The sequence below is a fragment of the Seriola aureovittata genome, chromosome 13, assembly GCF_021018895.1.
Source record: "Seriola aureovittata isolate HTS-2021-v1 ecotype China chromosome 13, ASM2101889v1, whole genome shotgun sequence".
In the NCBI taxonomy this organism is placed as follows: domain Eukaryota; kingdom Metazoa; phylum Chordata; class Actinopteri; order Carangiformes; family Carangidae; genus Seriola; species Seriola aureovittata.
The window spans coordinates 1,849,028-1,875,885 of record NC_079376.1 but is presented as its reverse complement, the minus strand read 5'-3'; the positions used below and the strand labels follow the sequence as shown (position 1 = coordinate 1,875,885).

The following is a 26,858-nucleotide window of genomic DNA, read 5'->3' as shown; positions in this document are numbered from 1 at the left end:
GAACAGTGGTGGGAAGTCACTCAATCTAATACTGGTGCTTGAGTATTTCCACTAACGCTGATTGTACCAATGATAATTTTTATTATTGATAAGTCTTCAGACTATTTTCTCAATTCAACCAAATAAAAAACTGTTTCCCTCGGAAACGCAAAAATATTCACTTTACTAAAATGCATTTCAAAACATTGAACCATCATCAATACATAAATCATCAGTTGATAATTGACTTTATTTTCCAGCCAATTGTCTGCTATATTTCTGTGGACAGCTTCAGTTCCAACTATAGATTAAAGCTCCTCCAGTGTAAAGGTCTGTGTCCATGTGTAGTGTGATTATAGATTATAGATCAGCTCCAGCTTCTATATTAATACTGTGAAAGTATCAAAGCCTCAGTCCACAGAGAAATGCACACAGCCTGTATTCAGAAACTGAGCCTTAAAACCAGCCGTCAGGACTTCTGGAACTTTGTGATGTCACAACGAAGCAGTCACCGCTCTCAGCCACGCCCTCAAGTAAGAATTCTTATTACACAGGATGGACCCTTTCAGAATAATACATGTTTGTCACATTAATGTTGCAGCTGGAGCCGATTTTAATGACTTCATAAACGGTTTGATTGATCATTCTCTAATAACACAAAAACATAACTAATAAATTATTATAAATGAAGCGGGATTGAAAGGAAACATCTTTGTGAACTCAACATTCCTGAACTTTGTTTTTCACATTAAAACAACAATCCACATTTCCATGAGATTTTAAAATAAAAGTGCTACAGATTGATTTCTGTCTCTTTGGGGAAACTGTTATAATGAACATGGAGGTGTGTGACTTCACGTGTTAACGGAGCACCTGAACGCACCGTTACCGTCGGTCTCAGAGGTGGGGCGGTCTCAGTTTGGGAGGGGGATCAGGATCAGGACTCTGAAATGAGACGCAGCTGCAGAGTGGAAACATATTTAAAAACTTTATTAGAAACAGAGAGCTCTGCTTATTGTGCACACAGTTCCAGCATGGCTTAGCTTCTGTTCTCAGGAGGAAGTGTGTGTGTTTCTGTATTTACAGTCGTCGCTCTCTAAACCGCCGCTAGCAAAACACCACATAGAAAAAAAAAAAAAAAAAAAAAAAAAAAAAACAACCGAGGAGTTCATAATACAACAGTACAAACAGTCTTCTCTTAAAAAATATTATAAATCATTCTTTACAGGCGTGTAAAATGTAGTTCTCAAATACATGGTGTGGTTTTATTCTTTTCTTTACTCAGAGCTTTTTATGTACAAAACAAAGAAATGTTCAGGTGCTGAAATCAGCCGAGAGTCCGAGCCACAGAGACACAGAGGGAGACCTGGGGGGGGGGGGGGTGGGGGGTGGGGGGGGGGGGTGGAGTAGTGCAGCAGAAAACCTCCAGGAGCAGCATCAGTACTGAACTCAACATATGGAAGATCAACTCAGCCAAAAATCAACTGATCAAACGTTAGAAATGATGAAGGTCAAAACTCTGATGGGAAGTTTAATTATAGAATCCAAAAGTACAAAATACAAACTAAAATCCAAAATTATGACTTTAATTCAAAACTAGGAATTAGTCATTCACAACTATGTCCATGAGTCAAAAGTAACATCTAAAGTCCAATTAATAACTTTTAAAACTTTAAATCTAAATTATGACGCAGAATCAATCGGACTGATCGTCTGTAAAGTCACATCAGGAGAAACCGAAATCATTTAGACTTTAGCGAGTCAAAGTTATGAGTCGAAATCAAGTCGTTTAAGTCAAACTTCATAAGATAAAAGTCAGTCACTGAAGTTAGTAAAATTATTTGACATTTTACTGGGATTTGACTTTGACAACGTCACAACATTCAACAGTCACTTCAGTCAGAATTATGAGATAAAAAGTCACAGTTTCACTGTTTCAGGTGAAATTATGAGTTTGTAAATGACAATGACCAAGTCACAAGTCAAAACCATAATCAGGTAGAATTATGGGACAAAATGTCATTATTTCTACTTAAATGACAATTTCTGCAGCTTCTTTGAATTTGTAGTTAAAAAAAATAAAATAATAATAAGGTCAAAGGTCAAATGAAGATTTCCTGAGTCACAACCACAGAGATCGAGTCAAACTTATACATTTTTAATAAAAATCAAGACTTTAAATAAAGAATTAGATTTACAAAGTCACAGTTTCAGATCGTAAATCACTATTTTGATTTTTTCTGTTTGTCAATATTCTGAAATTAAAATGTTGAAATTCCATCAAGTCGAAGCCTTTAAATCACAATCATGACAAGTCGTTTGACCACGTGTATTTTTACTTTTATCATTTCTACATCTGTCGATTTTTTATTTTTCTGGCAGTAATGATCTTCCATATCAAACCCACACACACACACACACGTACACACACACACACACACACACGTACACACACACACACACACTCACACAAATCAGAAACTTCATTTTAATTATTTTACACAAAAACAAAAAAGACAATTTGTTTTCTCTCCCGCTGTGACGTCAGAAACTTTTTGGAATTTTTTGTTTGTTTGTTTTTACCAAAATAAAAGCTCTGATTTCATATAAAAAACACCAGAGACACTCACAGCAGGAAGTTGGGAAACTTTTTTTTTTTTTCTTTAAATAATATTTTCTGTTTTCTTAAAAAAAAAAAGAAACAAAAGAAAAGAAACAAAATAATTTGCATAATGAGCTGTGCTGCTTCAGGAATCTGTTCTACCCTGCAGGAATACTCTAACCCCCCCCCCATAATATCTCGTCACATTATTTTGAAATTCGGAGATGCTGAGCAGTACTGAGGACGCACCAAGGAAGGAAGGAAGGAAGGAAGGCGATAGAGAAGTGCTCTGTGGTGGCTGAACAGACAGCGAGCTGATTTTTCCGTCACATTTGACTCCTTGAACAGGAGTTAAGTCCATAGGTGAGGGGGTGGAGCTGCTGTCAGGTGGGAGCAGACTCCCTCCCCTCCCACACGGCCATATTTGAAGGAGTGACAGCATTCCCATCAGCCACTGCTGCGGTCGTTGAACTCTCACCTGAAGGGTTTTTACATTTTTCCCCGTCGTGCTCTCAGAGCTAGCTGAGTAGGCGGAGTCTGTGGCCGAAGGGGGCGGGGTTGAGCAGGAGGAAGTGAGCGGGCGGGGCCTGGGTGGGCGTGTCATCACCTGCACTCCACAGCAACGGTGTTCTGAGTGGGCGAGGCCGAGGACGGACTCATACCTGTGTCTGAGGAGCCTGATGAGGTCGACGCCGTCGTGTTCGACACTGAAACAAAGATTTAAGAAACATTTCACCACGTGCTCATAAATAACTTCTTCCCCTTTTCATGTTCGCAGTGTGACATCTGTGACACGCCACAGGAAGTCCTGACACGCCACAGGAAGTCCAGACAGTTCGCTGTGGATTTAAACTGCTGTTTAATTTAGAGATGAGGTCAGATGAAGTGTTGTAACGTCAGCTACAGGGAGATGACGCTGTTCTCTCCGAGCCTGCATCAGTTCAGTTTCTGTCCGGCCAGACTACAACACAACCCCAGAGTTTTCAAAATAAAACAGGTCCAGCAGAGTTTGTGAATGTCTCAGTTTTAGAGGCTTGAAACTCTGGCGTCGTGTGGACAGAGAAAACCCGTTTTAAAACAAAAACGTACCAGAGTGGGCGGAGCCTATAACCGTTGTGTGTCTGAAGGGGGCGGGGTTGAGCAGAAGGAAGTGAGTGGGCAGGTCTATAAAAATAAACCCGACGCCGCTCACCTGCACAGAAATTCTGACCCCTGCACGAACATTTTGGAGACGCAGACGGTGAACAGGTGAACTGAAACTAGATTGTGGAAACTAAAGGTGAGTCAGTGACATCACAGGTGACTTACTGATCAAACCAGCTGTGTAATCAACACCTTTCAACTGCACAAATATGAACCAACTCAGATCTGAAAATTCTCCAGTTATTTCAGCTACTGAGTCCAACTGAATCTCCACATTATTAAAATAATAAAAACAAAACATTTCCCAGCATGCTCTTTGCCGCTCCTACCTTCTCTCTCCTTCTTTTTTAGCCTCTTCCTGCGTCTGTCGATGGAGGCGACCTCTGACTTCAGGGTCATGTAGTACTTCCTGATCTCCTGCAGCTTGTCCTGCAGGAAGGAGATCCTCTCTGTGCTTGACATGCTGTCCAACTCATCTGAGGAGGAAGAGGAAGAGGAGGAAGAGGAGGAGGAGGAAGCTGTTACTTCTTCATTCATAATTCTGTCTCACCCCATTCAGACCAACACATCTCTGCCACCTCGCAGGTAGATGACTGTAAAGATCCTTCACACTGACTTTAAACTGCAGCTCAGTCAGTTTCACTATTGATTAATCTGCTGATTATTTTAGAATTAATTGTTCTGGAGGTTCAAATATTCAAATTTACGTTTACATCACTTTCCAGCTGTTTAAGAAAAATATCTAATAATTTAAGTATTAATTATTAAACACGATGCAGATAAGAAGCAGAAAACAGATTCACATTTGAATGGAACAGTGCTGAATCTGCTGTGATCTAAGACTTTCACACGTGAAGACGCTCGAGTCCAAGAGTCCAGGGCGACTCCAAAGAAATGTCACTGTCGTATATGAGCAAAAAAAAAAAAAACATGAACCTCTCACAGTTCAGAAGCTGGAACCAGGTACGTTTTGACATTTTTGCTTCAATTATGACTTAAACAAAAACAATTATCAAACAGCTGCTGGTTAATTTTCTGTTGCGTTACCGAGCTGGAAGGTCCACTTGTACGTGCGCTGAGGGGAGGGAGACGGAGACGACAAACCAGGACAACGAGACTTCTGAGACTTGGACAGGGACGACAGACGAGACTGGTCCTCACTGTCGCTGCTGTGACCTGCGGCGAAGAGACAGGAAGTGTGGGCGGAGCATGAACCAGACTTCAGCTTGTAGTGAAGATGACATTTAAAAAAAAAAAAAAAATCACTTGCTTCATTAAAGTCAACACAGACGAGAGCCATCACAATCATCAAACGTTAGGTTTCATGAAAACTGAGCAAATTTCTGTCATCTGTTAAAGATGACCATGTGATGCAGTCGAAAGCTCCAGAACAGTAAGTGGACCTTGAGCTTTGTTTTGTCGACTGCTGTTGATTGCAGTGTCAGGATCAAATTCACACACATCTGTTGTGTACATGATCCTGAACTCTGTCCATCCCCTGTGTGTGACCCGTTAGTGACATCATCTCTGACATCACACGCCGTCAGCTCACCTGCTCCGTTCTTCTCCACCTTCCCCGGCGTGCTCGGCCGTTTCTGGTTGCGTTTCTGTTTCTTGGCCGACGGGCTGGAGTTACAGTCCATCACCCTCTTCTGACCTGAGGGGTCAAAGTTCACACAGGTGACTCTCCCTCTCTCACAACAACAACAACAACAACAACAACAACAACAAACCAACCAAGCCGAGGAGTCTGATGAGTCAGCGTGACCCACAGGAGAGCAGGTGACTCAGAAAGGCTACGCCAGGTAACGTTAGCTTCCTTGTTAGCTTAGCGACAAACAATGTAAACAACTACTGTTTGTGTCCATGTTGTCTGTTTGTTGACATTTTGTATTATTTAAATTTAAGTTTATTTGGCTCCAGCTGTGAGAAGGAAGACGCTCTGGATTCTGCCAAGGCAACGACACTAACGGCTTGGTGACCAAAAAAGAAATATGGCAGTGTGCGTCTGTGAATTTGGGGGGCGGAGCTTATATAGCTTGTATTGTTTTGCTGCTGATATTAAACTTCATTCAGTTCTTCAGATTAATATCTGAGTGACTCAGTCACATTCACTCATATCAGTCTGTTACCTGTGACACTGTTCACACCTCATACAGTCTGTGGTCTCACCTCTGTCCTTGTTCTCCTGCAGTGACAGCAGGGAGGTAGTGGAGGAGGAGGCGCTGCCATCAAACCCTGGACTGGAGTCTCCCTCCTGCGCCCCCCTCGCCACTCCTCTCTCCTCCTCGGTGGTGCTCCGGGCTGGGTGGAGCTCCTCGGGGCAGGGGGTGGAGCTGGGAGCGGCGGCCGGGAGGAAAGGCCTGACCTGAGTCTGTGGGAGGTGAGGGGTGTGGGGGGAAGGGAGGGAGGCATGGAGAAGGTGGGGCAGCGGGGGTGGAGCTTGTTGCTGCTCCCTCATCATCAGGAGGAGGTGCTCTGAGGAGGAGACGGGCTTCTCCTTCTCGTCGGGGTCATCCAGGTCCACCTCGTGGCAGACCAGCGCCTCAGGGCCGATCTGCGGCTCCAGCTCCTCAGCGGGGGAGGGGCCTGGGGCCTCTGGAGCGAGGGGAGGCGTCCGAGCGCGCACCTCTGGCTCCTTCGTAGCTCCACCTGCCAGACGTTCCTCTGACACCTCCCTCTGCACCTCCTCTGCTGGACGGGGCCAGTCCTCTGTCTTCACCACCCCCTCACTCCTCCTCTCTGAGCGGAGCGGTGAGGGGACGGGTTTAGGTGAAGCTCCGGCTGCTGTCTTGGGTGTAGGGGCGGGAGTTTTGGGGGAGGCGGCCTCCTCCTGTCTCTTGTCAGGGCGGAGCTTCTTGTCTGCTGCTCTCTGCTCTGCTGCTTTACGTTTGATCGCCACGCTGCTCCTCTCCTCAGGTAACCCCGCCTCCTCCTCAGCCTCCTCCTCCTCCTCTGTGGCGGAGTCGGTGTCTGAGTCCACTGCGGGACATTCAGGGGGGAGGTGCTCCGTGGGGAGGCAGCACAGGACCACCATGGGCTCGTCCTGTCTCTTCAGGACGCCGCGAGGAGGAGACGACAGCGCCGTCGAGTGGGAGGGGCTGGTGGTGGGGCTGGGAGTACAGAGGGGGATTCTGGGAGGAGTTTCAGAGCCCGCCTCCCTGACATTGGCCCTGCGACCTTTGGCCCTGGGGGAGGACAGAGGAGTGCACCTGTCCTCCTCCTCTGCAGCGGGTAGAGGGGAGGACACCTGCTGCTGCTTCTCAGGAGACGTTTTGAGTTTGTCTGTGGCGGCGGGGGGAGGAGACATTTTATTAACCTTGTCGGGGGGAGGAGACTTCCTGCTGGGAGACATCTTGACAAGAATTTCCTGTCCAAGAGACGTTTTGTTCTCCTTGTCCAGGTGAACCGGTGCCACCGTGGCCTCTTCTGCAGGCTCCTCCCCCTGCTCCGCCTCCTCCTTTGACTGGCTCAGCACCTTGTCCGCTTTCTCCTGAGGCATGCTGGGACACGGCAGTTCAGCGGCAGGAGGCTGACCTGTTGTTGCCGTGGCAACAGAGTCGTCAGCAGGCGTTGCAACGTTAGCAACCTCACTTGTCGTTGTCGTCGTCGTCGACATCTCCTTCACCTCCTCCTGTTGTTCCTCCTCCTCCTCCCCCTCCTCCTCACCCTCCCCCTCCTCCTGCTGTTCCTCTTCCTCCTCCTCTTCCTCCTCCTCCTCCTCCTGGCAGGGTGGGGCTTCAGTCCTCCCTCGCCATGGCGACGGCTTTTTATCAGGCGGGTCTTCTGATTCGCTGTCGTCCGACGAGTTCCCAGAATCATCTGCAAGCAGAGGAGCGGATTGGTCAGTTACTGATGATGAAACTGGTTCAACAACAGGAAGAAGAAGAAGAGGGTTGTTTTTCTCACCGATGGACGCTCTGTCTGAGTCGTACATGCCCGACGTCCTCCTGGTTCTCCTGCGAGGAGTGTCTGCAGAGAGGAGACACGTCAGAGGACAGACAGGACACACACACACACACACACCTGATCACATGTGTATCAGCTGATTCTTTAGTTTCAGTGTCTTACTGTCTCCGTTGGCCATGTTGGACGATGTCTCCGTCCTGCTGCTCTTGCCGTTGGACCGCCCCTCGTTGCTGGGTGTTTTGGAGACGCTGCGCCCGGCTGAGCTTGTGGGCGTGGTTCTGATCTGAGGACGACCGCGCTTTGCTCCCGGCGGCTTCACCGGCGGCTTCTCTTCATCTCGATCCTTCTCCACATCGTCTTTGTTCTGAGGAGACAGACGGCAGTGAGGACGGGTTTTCACTGTAGTTCCTGTTCTTCACAGCATCATTATTATTATTTTTAGGGCGCGAGCACTGAACGGTCGGCACAGGTAACTTGCCAAGACGTACAAAAAAGCCTCTTGCACCCACCCTAACCCAACAGGAAGTCAGCCATATTGAATTTACAAACTTCTCCAAGAAAATAAATCAGATCAACATCATATCTGCTCATTGTAATATTAAGACCGTGACCATCCGGCCTGTGGCAGGATGTTCCACCATGAAACAGGAAGTTCTTATAACTCCAGCACACCTTGTCCACACTGCACCAAACTTTATACGTTTGATAAGAGTCTCGGCCCGAAGTCGTCTACATTGGTGTTGAGATTGGGCGCAGCAAAATGGCTCAAGGGCGCCCCCTACAAAATTTCATCAAAGTAGCCCCCGCAGTACGTTTCACCTAGATGTATGAAAATTGGTAACCGTGTGTAAGAAATGCAGATCTACAAAAAAGCCTCTTGGAGCCATATCCTGAACCCAACCAGAAGTCCGCCATGAAACAGGAAGTTCTTATCACTCCAGAACACACTGTCCAAACTTGAGTTTCAGCCTGACGACATCGACATGTCAATCTTCACTTATATGATCATAGCGCCACCTTATTACACTTGTACTCCTCCTAGCAGGTTGACCACACCCACCTCAGATTTGGTCAGAATCTGCCTAAGACCACGACGAAAACTGAGTTGTTGTCAAACTGTGGCGGCGTTGCGAATTTCAATGTTTGGCCATGAAACAGGAAGTTGCTATAACTAGAAAATTTGCCCCAAACTTCACGTTTCACATTTGATGACAACCCCACAGACATCTGCACGCCAACCTGACGTTAGTCACAGCGCCAACGTCTGAAAACAGGAAGTAAACCTTGAGTGACAATCACACCAGAGAAATCATGTGCAAAATGTGAAACTAACCCCGCCCCAGCCTGCACCTCCCTGCTCCTGATTGGACAGTGAGGCTCATCAGGCTCTGGTCAGACAGCCAAGAGGAAGTGACATCACAGGACTTCAGTCCAGCATGCGAAACCTTTCTGGACATCATCACACCTGGCCTTCGACGGGTCACGTGACCCACTGAGCTCACAGGAAACAGTTTGATGTGACATCTCACCTTCACCTTCTTCCTCTGTCTCTTCTTTGTTCCTTTCTCCACGGGCCAGATGATCCTGTCGGCCTTCACCCATTCATCGTACCTGTGGAGCAGACACACCTGTCAGGACAGACTCCGCCCCAAACTCTATAGTATTACCCAAACAGACGAGAGTCAGAACCAGGAGTGAGGTCATCAACAGAGCGAAGCCTTCACCCTGTGAAGAGGGAGGTGTGTGGTGACGAGGCTAAGAACAGGTTCTGACCTGACGTTCCAGCCGTAGTAGTGGACCAGGTAGAACTGTTCTCCGTTGTCTATGTCCGTCTTCTTGATGTGAGCCTCGTAGATCTTCTGAGTCTTTCCTTTGCCGTACTTCACCCGCACCTTCGTCCCCGTCACAGAGTCTCCATCCTCCTCATCCTCACTCCTGACACACACACACACACACACACACACACACACACGTCAGTCCACAGAGGATCAAATTATGATTACACTTCCAAATATCACGCCATCTTTAGGGCGCCATAACTGCGCCACAGTTTGAGTTAGAGAGCTGCAATTTTATCACATTAAACTAAAGAATCAGCTTTTTCCATCAAGTCCCTGTTTGTCCATGTGTGTCACCGTCTTCTGTCTATAACCTAATATGTAAAGTTAGATACGATTTGGTCAGTCTCACGGTCGGTCTGGCACATTGCTGCTTCCTGTCTGTGTGTTTAGTGACGTCTAGAGTCACGTCACTGAATCAGACACTCCTATTGGCTCCAGTGGGTGCCGTCACGGCCAATCAGAGTGTCTGATTAAGAGGCTTGGCTGTCAGTTGTTAAATACCCAAACTAAATGGGAGCAGTACTGTTTTATTCTGAGATCAGAGTGAAGAGAAGTTGTTTTAAGTTTATTCCACAGTGACAGAAAACAGAAGGATGTGAGCAGTCAGAGATTTATATCAGCTGATGGAGCTGATCATGAAAACTGCTCCAGAGAATGAGCAGAACTCAGGAACAGACAAAGATAGAAAGAAAGGTGTGTTTTTGTTTAGTTTAATGAGCTGCTATCACCTGTTACAGTGAGCACGAGTCTGGACTGAGTCACATGTTCTTTATATTCTTTTGCAATGACGATGAAAATACGATTTATCGGTCAGGAAAACAGTTAGAATCCGGTTAGGGAATTTATTATGTGTCTTCACAGCGAATGTAGTGTGTGTGTGTGTGTGTGTGTGTGTGTGTGTGTGTGTGTTTCTAAACTGTGGCACGGAGCTGAAACTATTCTGACAAAGTAAAGATCATAACAGCTGCAGGTTCCCGCTCCTCTAATGTGACGATGTAAACTGTAAACTTTTCATTTTAGAGACAAAACGATCATTGACTGATTGTATTAATAGTAACTGCTGGTTGCAGCTCTGGTGTGGTAGTTGTTGTTGTTGTTGTTGTTGTTGTGGTGAAGGATCTGATGCTTGTGGAGGCCTGACATCAGACACTGTTGTACATGAACCTCAGAACATCGAGTCAAAGTCTAAAAACACATTCAGCTCCAACTGTTAGTGTGTCGCTCTCACCTGTCCCCTCTCCTCCTCTCGCCCTCCTCCTCCTCATCATCGTCTTCGTCCTCCTCCTCATCCTCGGAGCCTTTCTCCGAGTCGTCCATTCTTCTGTTGCTGCGTCTCCTCACTTCCCTCTGCTCCTCACTGTTCTCTCCTCCTCCTCCTCTTTTGTCTGGTCTGGAGGATGGTTCTCTCTCTGCCTTCAACTGGCTCCCCACACACCTCCTCCTCCCCTGAGGAGAGAGACAGAAGCAGGACGGTCAGTTTGTGGTGTTTAGAGACTGAAGTTATAAAGTTATAACTCAGTATTTATTCTGTAAACGATTGATCTGTCGAGTCGATTCAGAATTTACTCGCAATCAGAGACTGTAAATAAAGATGGACGTCACCTCTGTGACGTCACCCACAGGTTTCTGAAGCTCAGAGTGAGCTGCTCTACCGTTGCCATCTTGGCAGTGTCTGACTCCGCCCCCCAACTCCCAGCTAATCCAAAAAGGGACAAAGAGGAGGGGCGTGTGTGGAGCTGAGGGGTTTGTGGCAGGTATACGCTCACCCACCTGTCACTCAAAGAGGCCACACCCTCAATCCTCCATAACTTTAGTCCTTAATAAAATGTAAACAGGTGAGTTATATAAACAGGAAATTAGTTCTAGAGACCAAAACAGTTTTTGTACCAGGCTGTAAACATGTTGATTTCTGCTGTAAAGTTGGACATTTTAACATGGGAGTCTATGGGGACTGACTCACTGTTGGAGCCAGACTCTAGTGGTCGTTAGAGGAACTGCAGCTGTTGGTTCTTCAGCGTTGATGCTTCAGTATCAATTTCAGTCAAATACAATAAAAACTCAGTCCTAATGAAGCAGATCATTATACGAGTGAGTGTTAAACTAATAATTAATAATAACTCCAGATGTTTATTTCCAAACTTCTGTGATGAATATTTAGAGAAACACTCCGGACGTTGTTAAAGGCTGTAAATGAGTTTGTGTTTTATTTAACTGTCTCACCCTCGGTGACGACTGTCTCTCCTTCACCTCCTCCTTCTCGCTCTCACTCTCCGACTCCACCTCTTCCCTCTTGTCATCGACTGGCTCCGCCTTCACCGGCGGCGTGGAGGGCTCTTTGAGCTCCACCCCTGCCGTCTTCTGATTGGCCAGTGTGGTAGGAGGGCGGGGGTTGTTGTGATGGATGGTCCTGAAGGTGATGCAGGCGGAGCGGCAGTACTCCTCGAACCCGTACAGGTACCTGAGGACACGGAGGACACGGCTCAGAAAACCAGGAGAGTGATGGGAAATATCACGTCGTCTTTAGAGCGCCATGACTCCATGATGGTCGGAGATAGAGACATGCTTTATTTCTTTCCCGATCTTAAACTAGAGAATCAGCTTTTTTTTAACAAGCCCCTGTTCGTCTGCGTGAGTCACTGAACGATAGATCGATTCACATCCGCCATCTTTAATGACGTCTACAGACACGTCGCTTGGCTGTCAGTTTATTCCAGAGACAGAGAACAGACAGAAGGATGTGAACAGTCAGATGGTTGGTGCAGCTGAAGGTTTGGATATGTGACAAATTCTGAGATGAAGTTTTCTTTCTTTCTTTTATGGTTTGTAGCTTGTATCTATCAGTTTCTTGTTTAAATTTGATGGTGTATTAACCACTTTTATACTGTACAGAACTCTTTATTGAGTGATATATATAAATAGCTGAAGTTGTGCTGATTCTGAATCTGTTTAGCACTTGACACAAATGACAACTTTATAAGGTAAAACAAAGAGAAAGTCTTATTGTGGAGCAAAGTCACGGCGTCTCATGACGACTGATGGAAACTGGTCGAAGTGGTTGAGGAAGTGAAGTCGTGTAATGAACAGAAACAAGTGACTTCAGGTGAACAGTTACATTTTTAGTCTCATTAGCATCTTGTCAGTAGATGATGAAACCTGGTTTCAGACGTAATAACGCAGATGATCCTCTGACTTTTCATGTAGCGCCACCATCAGGTCACATTTCAATCTGTCTGTTATAAACACTTATTGATAAAAAAACAGTGATGTGAGTGAGCAGCTGTGTTCTCTTACTTCCTGTAGGCCGTCTTAACGTTATAGGACGCAGCAGAGTTCAAGACAGGGATCCCCAGATCCATGTAGACCTGCTTCCACACTGTCCCAGACTCAATCTAAAACACACACACACACAGAGAGAGAAGAAGAGACAGTCAGTTCAAAGCTGCATCACCTCCAGCTGTTTGTCTCTGTAATCAGCTGCGGACAGACAGCCAAGAGGAAGTGACATCACAGGACTTCAGTCCAGCATGCGAAACCTCTCTCAGCATCATCACACCTTTCACAGTGTTAATATAGAAGCCAGACCTGCTTTATAATCAAAGGACACATGGATGTCTACATTTATACTATAATGGACCTTTAATTAACTCATATTGATCAATGTAATCTCTCAGAGTGTCTCAGTTCGTCAGTGAAGAGAGACGATAAATTGTTTTCACTCCTCGTCCTGAACTGTTGGACTGATCACCAGCTCAGATCAACAGTGAAATCACAGATACACGATGTGCAGGGAGTGGAGGTGAGTGAATGTTTGAGTGTGTCTTCAGCAAATCACTCTGCAGACAGACAGGTGGACAGACAGGTGGACAGACAGGTGGACAGACAGGTGGACAGGCAGGTGGACAGGCAGGTGGACAGGCAGGTGGACAGGCAGGTGGACAGGCCTCACCTTGTGGCAGCCTCCCAGGTGATAGACCAGTCTGAAGAGCTTGAAGAGGTTCAGGTCTTTATAACCCAACACTGGAGGTTTGTTGATGGGAGTCCCTGATAAACAGACAGAGAAAGTTTTAAAAAAGGAACAATTCAAACAGAATCAGTAACTTCTCTTAAATCACTTCTTAAAACTCATCTTTATAGACTTTTTATTGTCTTTTTAATCGTCTGTTTATCGTCTCCGTGTCGCCCTTTTATTGCTTTAACTGTGCGTTTTTATGCAGCATCTGCTCCCTCCAATTGTCCTTGTTTATACTGAAGCACATTATTTGTCTCTGTAACTCGACCTTATCGCCGTCCTGCTTCTCATTCATTTGTCAAAGCACGTTGTGAACTGTGTTTTTAAAAAGGTGCTATAGAAATAAAATTATTATTATTATTATTGTTATAAAACCAAGAAGAACCACATCCTCTCCTAAACACCGTCATGAAACGTGATATCACTCATCACATCCATCCTCCGACGCTGACCTCCACCACACCGTCCCTGCGACCACCGTCACACAGGTCACAGCGACTCAGCGTCTCCGGTTCACCGCACAAACTTCGGGTAAATGTTATTCCAGCTGTCCGAAACGTCGCCGCCCACCAGCGACGATGGGACATTTGTTCTGATGATATGTCTCATGAAACAACTCGAGGACGACACACCCAAACCTTCCTGTGTCCAAACTCTGTGTCGCTTCATACGAGGGGAATCTGCCTCGTTTATATAATGAGTCATGACGAGTCTCCAAATTGAGAAACAGATTCATTTTTAAACGGATCACTTTAAACAAATATTTCCGTTTTTCTTCTGTACTCCGCTGCTCAGGAAGCCGCTCCACGCTCTCATTGTTTTTAACGTCAACAATAAGGGCTGAAAAAAATTGATTCTCAGATTCAAATTGATCTTCACTTGAATAATCCAATATCGATTCATAAAATCCAGACATGGATCTATACACACTGAAGGATGTAAGACTGTAAAAGACTTCATGTCTGTAGCTGTAACCTGGAAAGTCTTCCGTCACCAGCCTTCCCTCTCGCACAACCACATCAGGTCACGTGATTCGCGAGAGACAACATGGCAGACGCAGCTACGGACGGATGAGCGGCTGCATTAAAGCAACGCTACATGCAGGATGTGAAGAAGACGCCGTGTGCAGCTGTTCACACACTCTGTCTAAACTGTTGTCATGTTTAATGGAAAAAGAAGTAATTTCCTTTGGGTCCCTTCCTAATGTAAACATTAACATTTTTAATAACACACCAGGTTACAGGAAGTACAGGAGTTTTCTGAGAATCTCATTCACACCCAAGACAAATATGATCTAAAATGATGTTTTACAATAATAAAATCTGTTTCTCTTCTTTGATTAAGGAGAATACGTTGTGGTTAATTCCATCCATGATGCAGAAATTTTGAGAGCAAATTACATGTAAAATTTCCTGTAATTATTTTATCGTTGGTTTGATTTTCATTAATGCTTGTGGATAATTGTTTTGTTGTATATTAATTGATAATCAGGTTCTTGTATTAAAATATATCGTTTCTTTTCTCTCTGTTGCTGTAGTTTCCATCGTTAACTGTTTTTTTTAGATTGGGAAAAATGAATCAATAAACTATAATCATCATTTTAACTGTTTTTAAGAAACGTAGTTATTTAGTGTCTGTAACTCTGAACCCAGTCTGAGGTCCGCAGCCGACTCACCTCTGTCCTCCATGAACTTGTAGAGCTGCTGCAGGAAGTGGTCCCTCTCCTCCGGGTCGGGCTCCTCCTCCGGCTGAACACAAACACAGGTGGGTTAGGATCTGCCCCCCCCAGCAGGACGTCCTCACACAGCAGCTTCTCTCATCACACACTCACCTCCTCCTTTATGAGCTTCTTCTTTTTCTTCTCGTCTTCGTCCTCCTCCTCTTCGTCACTCTCCTTCTCCTCTTCATCGTCCTCATCGTCGCTGGAGGACGAGTCCAGGATCTGACTCATGTCCATCTTCCACACATCTGGAACCTCCCTGCTCCTCAGGAACATCTGGGCTGCTTCAAAACCTGCAGGAGGAGGAGGAGGAGAGGGAAGATAGGCAGGGAGGAGTAAAGAAGAAGGAGGAGGAGGAGAAAGAAAAGAGGGAGGGGGAGGAAGAGGAAGATGACAAAAAGGGGGGGTGAGGAGTAAAAGGAGGTGGAGGTCAAAACAGAGGAGAAGCAGCAGTTGAAAAGTTGTAAGAGTAAAAGAAAAAAGAGCTCTGGCTGTGAGTCAGTGGCCTGTTGCATTGTGGGGGTTGTAGTGCCTCACCTCTCCTGCTGGAGAACTCGGACCTGGCGATGCTGATGGTGTTGACGGCGTGGACGTGTCTCCTCGCCACCGTGTGGCTGTGGGATGAATCAGGGGGAGGGTGAGAGCGAGTTGATCAGTTTCTGATCAAACTGTCAAAGCTTCTGATCACAGATCAATAATAATAGAAACAAACTCACAACTTTGAGTCGCTGAACGATCTGACCAGACACTGATCCTTCTTCACCACCAGCTCATCGTTACAGCTCGGAGACACCACCTGCAGGACAGACACACACCTGCAGTCAGAGCGTGGTCATGTGACAGACAGGTGGAGGGGTGTGTGTGTGTGTGTGTGTGTGTGTGTTTGTTTACCAGAGCCAGGTACCAGCTGCTGGGCTCCTCCTCATCCTCGATGCTGCAGACCTTCCCCAGCAGCTCATCGTTCAGCCTCCTCCTGTCCTCCTCCTCATCCTCACTGGACGAAGACTCGTTCTCCTCGTCAGCCCTGAGAGAGAGAGAGAGAGAGAGAGAGAGAGAGAGAGAGAGAGAGCGAGCGAGTGAGAGAGAGAGAGACAGAAAGAGAAGGAGAGAGAGAGACAGAGAGAGAAGGAGAGAGAGAGAGAGAGAGAGAGAGAGAGAAAGACAGAGAGAGAGAGACAGAGAGAGACAGAGAGAGAAGGAGAGAGAGAGAGAGAAAGACAGAGAGAGAGACAGAAAGAGAGAGAGAGACAGAAAGAGACAGAGAGAGAGAGACAGAGAGAGAGACAGAGAGAGAGAGAGGAGAGAGAGACAGAGAGAGAGAGACAGAGAGAGACAGAAAGAGACAGAGAGAGAGACACAGAGAGAGAGAGAGAGGGACAGAGAGAGAGAGAGAGAGAGAGAGACAGAAAGAGACAGAGAGAGAGAGACACAGAGAGAGAGAGAAGAGAGAGAGACAGAGAGAGAGAGGGACAGAGAGAGAGAAAGAGAGACACAGAGAGAGAGAGAGAGGAGAGAGAGAGAGGGAGAGGAGAGAGAGACAGAGAGAGAGAGAGAGACAGAGAGAGAGAGGGACAGAGAGAGAGAGAGGAGAGAGAGAGAGGGAGAGGAGAGAGAGACAGAGAGAGAGAGAGAGACACAGAGAGAGGGACAGAGAGAGAGAGGGACAGAGAGAGAGAGACAGAGAGAGAGAGACAGTCAGTATTGCAGTTGCTGCAGCTCTTCGTGAGTTCAAACTGTTTCTGGATCATAATCTAAACGTTACTAAATTAAACACGTCACTAACTAGTTCTTACACAGAGATCAGCTGTTACTAAATATTTACTCGGGTTGTGGTTGAAAAGCTTCTTATCAGATCTGACTCATCTTGAATCTCATGAAGTTTATCTTTCATCAGGAAATAAAGTCTCAGTTCTGGGGGTTGACTGGTTACCAGTCTGGCTGATTGTTGGTTGTTACTGGGAACTCTGGAGGGACGTTACAGCTGCTGTTCACATTGTAAAGTCCCTTGAGGCAAATTTATGATTTGTGATATTGGGCTATATAAATAAAATTTGACCTGACGACACAAAAACAGACGCTGGTTTATAAAAGTGAGAGTGAAGCACAACGAGCGTCTCAGCAGCAGCTACAGCTGTGGTTTGGTAGCAGTTCATTTACTCTGAATCCAGAATCCAGAATCCAGTCCACGACTTCGCAAATCCCTTCAATTTAATTAGGTTCCACTTTCAACATTTAACCAAGGGTTGAAAACCACCATCTATCCCGACAGAGTGTGAACATATCACTGTATACATATCAAACATTTCATATACTCTTCCCTGGTGGAATCAGTTTTGCTTGTAAACATGTTGTGTGTGTTGCATGTACGCAGAGTTTAAATACATGAAACTCACACAGCCTGGGAGGAACGCCGTCCACCACGGTTTGACTTCTTGCCCATGACCGGCGTGCCGAAATGCTCCGGGTTTGTCAACGGCAGCTGGTCCAAAGTCTGAGAGCGACAGAGCAGGATGAACATGTATATTTTAATCTTTATGGTCTTACATTGAGACGACTTTAGATATTTGTTAAGATGAAAGACTTTCTGGTGGAAGGATACAGGCAGTACAAATAGCAGTGGTAGTACAGACAAGTAGTCCCTTTCTCCGTGTGTGTGACTCACCTCACTCTCTGCAAAATGTCTCTCTCCCTTCAGACACAGAGACGTACGACGGAGAGTTTTCTCATCTCCATCATCAAACACTGAAACACACAAACACACTCCAGTTATCACAGTCCAACAATCAGTGTGAAGGTCAACTGGCAGGGGATTGGTCAGACAGCCAAGAGAAGATGTGACATCACATGACATCATCAGTTCATTGAGCGAAACCTTTTCTCAGCATCATCATTCCTCCCCAACAGCCAATCACAACACGTCCACAGACAGCAGGTTTTGTTAAAGCAAATCAGATTCAGCGATGCTCTGAGCTACATGCTAACAGCATGCTAACATGCTCAACATGACAATGCTAACATGCAGACGTGCAGCAGGTATAATGTTTAACATGTTCACCACGTCAGTACAGATATGATGTAATACACACACACTCAGTGGTGAGTATGGACCAATCAGCAGACACTCACCCACAGTGTAGAGACTGGCGTCTGTCAGCTTACTGATGACGGCCTCGCTGGATAAACCCTCGTTGGTCTTCACCTCCACAGTGGAGCCCACCTGAACCAATCACAGCGTCAGGCTCACGTCACGTTTTCTTTTTATTCAAAACATGTTTGCTTCATAATGATGAGGAACATTTAAAAAACTCACAACAACAACAACAACAAGAGGCTTCACACACACACACACACACACACACGATTTAACACAATGTGTCACATTCAGTTTTCTTTCTTAAATCTCCGTATGAACTGAATTCACGAGGGGGCACACATCACCTGTCCTATCAGTCAAACCTGAACACATACACTCATCATCATCATCATCATCATCTTACCCTCAGAGGTCCTTTAACCTGGTCGTCCTGCACCACCTGGGACGTGCTTTCACCTTTTAGAGTCACCTGGAGAGAGAGAGCGTAGACGGAGACAGAGAGACAGACAGAGAGAGACAGACAGACAGAGAGACACAGAGAGAGAGCGAGTGACAGACAGACAGACAGAGAGAGAGACAGAGAGGGAGAGAGAGAGAGAGAGAGAGAGAGTCAGTATTCCAGTTTACAGAGTGAGAGATTCACTGCTCATCACATCTTACAGAGACAGGATGTGGTGAAACACACGACTAACCAAAACTGACTTTAACTCAAGGTGTCTGGCTTCCTTCGGACTTCCTGCTGTCAAAATAAAACGTTCTGCCTTCACACGTCTAAATTAAATTATTTTAAAACACTTCCTTCTCTCCAACACGTCACCCAGAGCTGGCGCTATTTTTTTCTCACTTCATTCAGAAACGACTGACTGACGGGTCACAGCTGAGGATAAACCGGCAGGGGATTGGTCAGACAGCCAAGAGAAGATGTGACATCACGTGACATCATCAGCTCATTGAGCGAAACCTTTTCTCAGCATCATCACTCCTCCCCGACAGCCAATCAGGACGTCAGCAGCCTTCACCTCCACGATCAGTGTTTGACACCGAAGTATAACTAATGATCAGCCATTAACTAATATTTCCATTATCAATTAATCAACATTAATAAACGTTTGGTTTATGAAAAGTCAAAGAAATGTGGAGAAAAACTCCAGTGAGGTGAAAACCTGAAGAGATTCAGTTCAGAACAATATGACAAAAAGAGAAACTGAGATGCTGAGATTGTTTCACACTTTAGTTTGTAAATAAATAATTATCTAGAGAGATTTTTTTTTGATTGAGTAATCAATAAATAAACAAATTGTTTCAGCTCTACTAATGATTATTGTTATTTAGTGATAACTGTTCTGCACTCAACAAACTCAGGCTGTACCTGAGTGACAGGCGTAAACACTGATCCCTGGACTCGAACCGAGGCTCCGCCCACACTGATCTCTCAAATAAATGACTCACAGAGAGAGGCAGCCATGTTACATGTCTCATGTCTGAACAGGACATGCCACCAGCTGGTGACGGTCAGCTCAGGCTCCGCCCACACTGATCCATTTTAACATGGCGGGAGGAAGAAGAAGAAGAAGATGATGGTGATGATGCTGACTTTAAAACTGCAGCTGAAATCGTGGTTGTGGTTGAATTCAGGAATCACGTCGCTGCATCACCTGCTCTGACTGGCTTCTTCTCCATGGCAACAGCAGCTGAGGCTCATGGGTGTTGAAGTATTTAGAGAAAAAAAAAAAAAAGAGTTTCTGTGTGTAACATCGATGATAATAGAAACAACTTCTGACTGCGTCGTCCTTGTGAAGCCTGGTCGACTGTTTCTGAGCAGGAAGTGTCTGATGAAGACGGACACGCTGGTCCAGACTTCGGGTCTGTGCACTCCACGACTGGACGCTTCAGTCGAGATCACACATCACTGACGTCTCAGGTCCGCTGTGGACTCGGAGTCTGAGTCAGGGTTTTTTTTTTTTTTTTTTTTTTTAAACAGAGCAAAATAAATCACACTGCAGCTGTTCCAGACACGCAGGGAACAGAGATCAGACGCACTTTGTTGTTTATGTGACAGAGGATTCAGACGACCTGCTCGGGTCTGAACGTGGACTTCCTGTCTGCGGGTGAACCTGGTTCCTGTGGGTCTTACCTTGACCTTCACCATGCGCTTCACGGTCTTGATCTTGGCCTCGCAGAAGGCTCCTCTGTACTTGGCACTGACATCCGTCCCCACTGTCAGGTAGGCAGGCTCGTCTGCTGCCTGAAACACACACACACACACACATCAGTAACATCAGGATACACATACATCAGTAACATCAGGATACACACTCTCACACACACACACACTGAAGCTGCTGTCTTTCTGCAATGAGCTCGTCTCTGTCTCTTTAGTCATTGTATCATAGTTAGCAGCTATCATTAGCTTCACAACAGCAGACAGGCTAACGCTGCTGATGTCTCCTCCATCTCCTACAGTGTGGTCTGATTCATATTTAAGCTTTCATCAATAACTCTGATTAGAAGTGTTTTGTCTGTAAAATGGCAGATGTGATGTGTTGGTCAACAACAGTCCAAACCCTTGAGACGTTCAGTTCACTGTGATTCAAATCATCACATCTGACGAACTTGAACCAGAAAAAGTTCATTATTAAAATAGTTTCAGATTGATTCCTCGTTGATTGACTGATCAATTAATGTTTGTAGCGACAGTCTGAAGTCGTCACAGAGACCTGTGGTGTTTCAGTTGCAGGATCGAATCAACAATCGAACTAAGGCAGCTGAACATAAACACACCTGAGCGACCGCCATGTTGAAAGGTGAAGTCAGACCTGGTCTAAAGGGGACGATGAACGCACCGGAGATCGTTCAGTTAGAGATCACGAGACCAAACTATCCTCCTCCTGTGTTTAGAAATGAAACTTTTCACTTCAGGATTTTAGACTTTGAAAAACTTGTAACGCAAGAGTCAGTTTCAGTTGAATTGTTTTGCATCTCTTCTCATGGACGTGAGCGAGAAATCAGCCTTCTCCTGTAGAGAGCCGGTTTCTGGTTCATGTTTAAGTCGTCAGATCAGTGGAGAAAACCCGACTCGGACCCGGTTACTGATGAATTTAGTCCCAACTCTGATACTTGTCATTTAATTTCCTGTCTGTGCGAACATGTCCCACTGTGGAGACATGTGACCACTTTCCCCTGAACCAGAGTAGAAGGACACTTACTACTACTACAGTCTCAGGCTGCGTCCACACCACTACCATTTTACTTTAAAACCCAGTTTTCAAACGCAAACTATCTCCTTTCAGACTAACACCTGAAAACACGCACATACATATGACGATTCACCTACACTGAGCATGTGCGAGCCAGTGTAAACAGGAAGTAGAGTGTCTATTCTGCAGTAGAGGAACAGCAAAGACAGTTGTAGCGTTAAAATGTAAGTGAACAACAGCTGCTAGCAAAGACAACAAGGTCAGTAACACTGTAATTCATCATCATGTTGTATTCACCAATGGTAGTTCAGGCTGATGAGAGCCAATCAGGAGAGACCATGGGTGTCTACATCATCGTTTCCAAAGGTCTCAGTTTTTTGTCCGTCCAGACTACAACACAACCCCAGAGTTTTCAAAATAAAACAGGTCCAGCAGCGTTTCCAAAAGTCTGCAAAGGAGTGTGGACGGGAGGCGAAAACGTAGCAAAAGAGATGCGTTTTAAAACGGAAACATAGAAGTGGTGAAGTTGTCTTATTAACATCCACAGCACTTGAGACTCGGGTAGATATGGTTTGTCCAGAAAGATTTGTTACAAGGTGCTTTTGTGCAAAAAAAAAAAAAATCTCTAAATATGTCAACACTGCAGCTGTGAACGCCCACGAATAGAAACTGTCTTTGCCGATTAATTTTGAAAGAGAAATGGCCAATGGGGAAACACCAACACTCGAGCAGCCGACGAATGGATTAACTTAGTGACTCAACTCTGTCACTCAGTCAGTGACGCTCGTGTTTATTGGTCTCGCCCTGCTGTTGCAGTTCAGCCAGAAACCAGGAGGTTCAGTGATCGTTTGTGGAAACTTCAAATCATGTAAATGACTTAAACTGCATCATCACACAACTTAAACATCAGAGCTGAAATGTTTCGCCACAGAAGCGTCAGGCTAATGTGCTGCTACAACACCGTGAGCTTGAAGTACTAAATCTTAGTTAGTTAGTTACAGATGGTCTGTTTTTGAATGCGGTATCTGTGGTGGACGTGGTGGTGTCAGGTCACATGACCCCCTCGTGTATGCTGTCTGAACCAATCAGGAGCAAGACTTTTACTTGTGTTTACAAGAAGCAGCAACAGTGAACAGGCGTTCAGAGACAAAACAGGAAATTGAACAAAAAGATAAATAAAGGGCTAAATAGGTTCAACAATCATTTCTGACCACCGAACAACCAATAGGATTGCCTTTCATTCCTGATGTCAGCGACCCTCTGGTGACATCACTCTGTAGTCAACGTGAAGCTGTGGGTGTTACGCTTCATTTGGTCACCAGAGAAACTCGGACCCATGGAGTCAGTACTGATCCTGATAATATTCTGTCTGCTGTCTCTGGTTCTGTGTTCTTATTTAGTCATCAGGTTATTATCACGTGATGAGTTCAGCAACTCAGAGAGAAGAGTAAATAACACACATATCACTGAAGTCTGGAAGCAGTAATATTTCTCCTGACCTTTACTTTGGAGGTTTCAGACGCCTGAAGTGTTTTGCTGAATCTGACACTTTGTGGAAAAGCAGTGCAACGACCCAGGTACAGTTTTCTTTTACCTTATCTTAGTATTCATGTGTCTGTTTACGGCAGCTCAGTGAGCAAACTGATGCTGAGGTATAAACTGGACAGATTTTAACTAAACTGAACCCAGTCTGATTCTCCAGATGAATGGGCCTGTCTGTTTATATTTGTTTCCTTCAGGGCAGATTAATGAGTGCTGTTGGAGACTCCATCAGTCTGCACAGGAGCTTGTTATGTTTGTTTAACTAGTTATGGCGTGAGCTGGATGCAATCCCAGTTTGTTCAATAATCACTTTTACATTTAAGACTTCTGTGGTAATAACTTCATCTCAGTCACATAAATAAATAAGCTGCTGTTTTCCTCAAAAATAAACACAAACTAAACTGAGTAATGTGGCTGCTAGTTCAACACAGCATCTTTCCTCTGCTACACTGTGAAGGATCATTTTATCAGTTGCACAAGGTGCATCACGAGACCTGAACTGAAACTAAGATGCAACCAGATAAGTGACGTGCTTTCATTAACTGTCTTTGTCTGAGTCTTGGGATGCAGCTGAACCTTCAGAAATGATCAAGATGCTCTCTTGTTGTACAGCAGAGGGAATGAATATATCTGGTAGTGGCAGGACAGATGTGTCTTTGAGGATTAGGGATGGAGCTAATAATTATTTTCAATATCAATTAATCTGCAGATGACTTCCTTGTAAATTGTGTTGTCTATAAAATGTCAGAAAATAGTGAAAAAGCCCAAGTTGAAATATTCAAATTGCTTGTTTTATCTGACCAGCTATGTAAAACCAAAGATACTAATTTACTGTCATGAATAAAAACAAGCATCAAACGCTCAGCTGAGAGAACGTGACAGGCACACATTTGACATTTATGCTTGAAAAGTGTCTAAAACCATTAATCTTTCATCAACAGCTGACAAACAGATTAATCGGCTGATTGTCTGAGCCTTATTTAGAATAATGGACATGGTGTACTTTGATGAAAACAGTGGCTCATTACTGTGACACCAATGTGATCATCAACTCAGACACCTCTGATGTAAAATGATAAAACAAGCTGGAAGTAAACTGGACAGAGACGAGGCTCTTAACTGGAAAGACACCAGTACACGGCCATCAGAGCCCAGTTTAACTGATCAGGAGCTGGTTCCAGCTGGATAGTGCGTAGACATGGAGCTCAGACTGGGAACATTATCTTCAGTTTGTGTCGCAGGTCAATCACTCACCTTCATCTTTACGGCTATTTGAGGGAGTCCAGCTCGAAAGACTGTGGATCTCTGAAAGACACAAACAGGACGGGACCTGTGGTTAAAGTTGGCGGAACAACAGAGGACAGACAGGGGCAGTGTCAAACTGTCCTGAGGTTGTAAAATAATGCTAAGCTAACCAACTAGCCTCTCACTTATGTTAGCTCAGGCATTCTTGTGTGGCTCGTTGCAGCCCCCCTCCCACCCCCTCTATGCCCGGATCAGATCAAATATGTGGCACCAACAGCTCACACTAACTCCGCTAACAACAGTTACTCGGACTGGACATGGAGCCGCCGGTTCCAGCGGGTTGGAGGTTACGGCGGGTCGGTGAAGGGGCACAGGGCGGCAGCGGATCAGGACGAGCCGGAGCGCTCCTTCCCGCTCCGCTCCCAGCTCCTCTGAGTCACGTCGCCATCACAGCTCGCCATGTCAGCTCAGCTAGCTCGGCTAACTTTACCCCTCCTCCCCCGAAACCGCCTGCTATCACCCAGCTGCCTGGGGGGGGAGAGTCCCGGTCACCGCTACTCAACCGAGTCCCAACCCCAACAAAATCCAAACAACGACCATTTGCCGCAAGGATAACGGAGGAGCGAGCGGGGTCTTCACTCTCCGGTCCGGAGCTAAATTTAGCTAGTTGGCTAACTAGCGACTCAACTAGCTAGTTTGTGGATCATATGGCGATTTAAACCGTCTGCTAACAGCGGAGCGGGCTCGGCCAGCGACAACATTAGCGCCCGATTGGAGGATAAACTAAGTTTCTATCAAACCGAACGAGAATCTGTGACAGTCGACGGAACAAAAACTGTTGTGGATTTATTTATTTAATAAATGTCTGTTCCACAAAGGCGCCGGAGCTTCACATTTCTTCACTGCAAAAACAAGCCGACTGCCGCTGCCATTCAATCCACAGCCCGCTTGGTAGAACAGCGACTGACTGGAAACCTCCCGGTGACATCCACCCGGCTTCCTGTCCCTGATGTACCGATAATTTCACTCGTTAAAAGTTTTAGTTTGGTTCGGGGCAGAATACTGAGGTTTTTATACTTACATACGCGGCCGCGGCTGCTTCCCCTCTCTCGGGCTGCAAAGCGATTCACGAACAACAAGCTGTTGAGCCCGAGCTCTGTTTCCCGGCCCGCGATTGGCTGCGGTGACAGCGGTAGTCCCAACGAAGAAATGCGATTGGTCGAGCGATTCCACGATTTTAATAGGACATACCTCTTCTGGTGTCGCCACTGGCCGATACGAACGCGGCGCCACGAGGGAAATGACGGCATCGGCTGGATAGTGGTCCAATCAGAAACGAGTTCAAAAGAAAAACCCGCCACTGGAGATCACAATTGGCCTCGTGCGTTTTGTTCCCAACAGCGGCGCGTCGCCATTGGCTGAGCGGGCTTCCTTGTCTGTACGGACCGTGTAGGAAGCCCTGCCCCATACGTGCTGGAGATTTGACCACAAAACTCCGTTCAAAAATCGCCAGAGTTAATATTTCCTTGTTTATCGATGCGACTGTGTAAGTGATAGAAAATAAGTTAATACAATTTGAAAACCACCGGAAATCCCAGTATATCTGCTCACAAAGCACCAGTTAAATTACCCCAAATCTAAACAGATACAAAGATTCGCATTTAATGCCACCGCCTACAATGTCAACGCTACTGGCTCGAAATAACCGGAAAGAGAGGTCAAACAGTGTACTAAAGTTTAATTTCTATTTATATCCGTGTTGCTTGTTGCGTGACATGTCCGCCGAAGTCTAGAAGTATTATTGTGACTTTGTTTAAGGCCATAATTTCTGTTCGACACCATCAATAACTCGCAGGTGACCGCTGTAAACCTTAAGTGGACACTCTTTAAAATGTAGTTTGGCGATGCGGTTCCGGTACGTGAGACGTCACGTATCAGGGATCGTGTCGAACACGGCTCCACAACAAACGCTGTTTTTCTTTACCGCACAAACGTGCAGTGAACGGGCTTGAACTGGAGCACGAGGACGGCGGGTAGGACGGTAAAACAGAACGTTACCGGAGAATCCCGGAAACAAACGGCGGTTTGAGCTGAACACAGTCGGTGTTTGTGGCGCCGTTTGTAAAAGACTGGGAAGGGGCGGGAACATCGGCGCTTTTACGTAACAGGAAAAGAGTGACGACAGAGCCATATATGTCGTTTTCCTCTTTAGGATCATGGAGGTTATTTCTACACAACAAAGACACTCAGAACAAATGGAGAGAGGGTCAGTCAGCGCCATAATACTGACAGGTGTGTGTGTGTGTGTGTGTGTGACTGACTGAAAGTCACAGAGCTCAGGTAAAAGATATAAACTGACCAGAGAGACTCTCAGTCTGGGGGTAAATTGAGGAGGTGGGGGCACTTTTACCTGTTAGTGCCCCACGTTGTCTTAATCCGACTCTGTAGAAATACTCTGCATTCAGAATGTTAATTAATATAATCAGGAAAATGTAAACTGTCCCCTATGTGTGTGAGTGTGTGTGTGTGTGTGTGTGCATATCATTACATCATGATTGATGCATTAATGTAAAAGCA

General features: G+C 45.6%; 1 protein-coding gene and 4 non-coding genes across 6 annotated transcripts; all 5 read right to left on the bottom strand.

Moving 5' to 3' along the window:
• Positions 1 to 53: 53 nt before the first annotated feature.
• Positions 54 to 26,273, bottom strand: arid4a (AT rich interactive domain 4A (RBP1-like)). 2 transcript variants are annotated; one of them, XR_008829434.1, is made up of 26 exons: positions 25,363 to 26,273; positions 24,291 to 24,341; positions 20,432 to 20,542; positions 18,701 to 18,766; positions 18,330 to 18,420; positions 17,866 to 17,945; positions 17,597 to 17,694; positions 16,095 to 16,227; positions 15,920 to 15,999; positions 15,741 to 15,817; positions 15,315 to 15,496; positions 15,159 to 15,231; positions 13,421 to 13,515; positions 12,766 to 12,863; positions 11,695 to 11,932; positions 10,703 to 10,920; positions 9,407 to 9,568; positions 9,163 to 9,244; positions 7,796 to 7,997; positions 7,634 to 7,696; positions 5,897 to 7,546; positions 5,277 to 5,381; positions 4,772 to 4,900; positions 4,054 to 4,200; positions 3,060 to 3,288; positions 54 to 940 (listed from the first exon to the last, which is right to left on the bottom strand). XR_008829434.1 is itself a non-coding variant. In XM_056394397.1 (25 exons), exons 2-25 carry the CDS (start codon positions 24,294 to 24,296, stop codon positions 3,185 to 3,187), a joined length of 4,290 nt encoding a protein of 1,429 aa, XP_056250372.1. In that variant the 5' UTR covers positions 24,297 to 24,341; positions 25,363 to 26,273; the 3' UTR covers positions 944 to 3,184. The 2 variants fall into 2 exon arrangements, 1 of the variants encoding a protein (XP_056250372.1); XM_056394397.1 differs by lacking the exon at positions 54 to 940 and having other exon boundaries at positions 944 to 3,288.
• On the bottom strand, positions 9,022 to 9,101 carry LOC130180812 (small nucleolar RNA SNORD53/SNORD92). Its single transcript, XR_008829485.1, has one exon. It is a non-coding gene; the product is annotated as a small nucleolar RNA SNORD53/SNORD92 (small nucleolar RNA).
• LOC130180816 (small nucleolar RNA SNORD53/SNORD92) lies at positions 12,951 to 13,030 on the bottom strand. Its single transcript, XR_008829488.1, has one exon. It is a non-coding gene; the product is annotated as a small nucleolar RNA SNORD53/SNORD92 (small nucleolar RNA).
• LOC130180817 (small nucleolar RNA SNORD53/SNORD92) lies at positions 18,014 to 18,099 on the bottom strand. Its single transcript, XR_008829489.1, has one exon. It is a non-coding gene; the product is annotated as a small nucleolar RNA SNORD53/SNORD92 (small nucleolar RNA).
• On the bottom strand, positions 19,197 to 19,282 carry LOC130180814 (small nucleolar RNA SNORD53/SNORD92). The gene has a single exon (XR_008829487.1). It is a non-coding gene; the product is annotated as a small nucleolar RNA SNORD53/SNORD92 (small nucleolar RNA).
• Positions 26,274 to 26,858: the final 585 nt, after the last annotated feature.

Coding starts and splice junctions, on each gene's coding strand:
- arid4a (XM_056394397.1), bottom strand. Junction 10,921..11,694: donor AGAGACAGTCGTCACCGAGG/GTGAGACAGTTA, acceptor CTCTCTCCTCAG/GGGAGGAGGAGGTGTGTGGG. Junction 3,289..4,053: donor AAAAAAGAAGGAGAGAGAAG/GTAGGAGCGGCA, acceptor TCTTTGTTTCAG/TGTCGAACACGACGGCGTCG.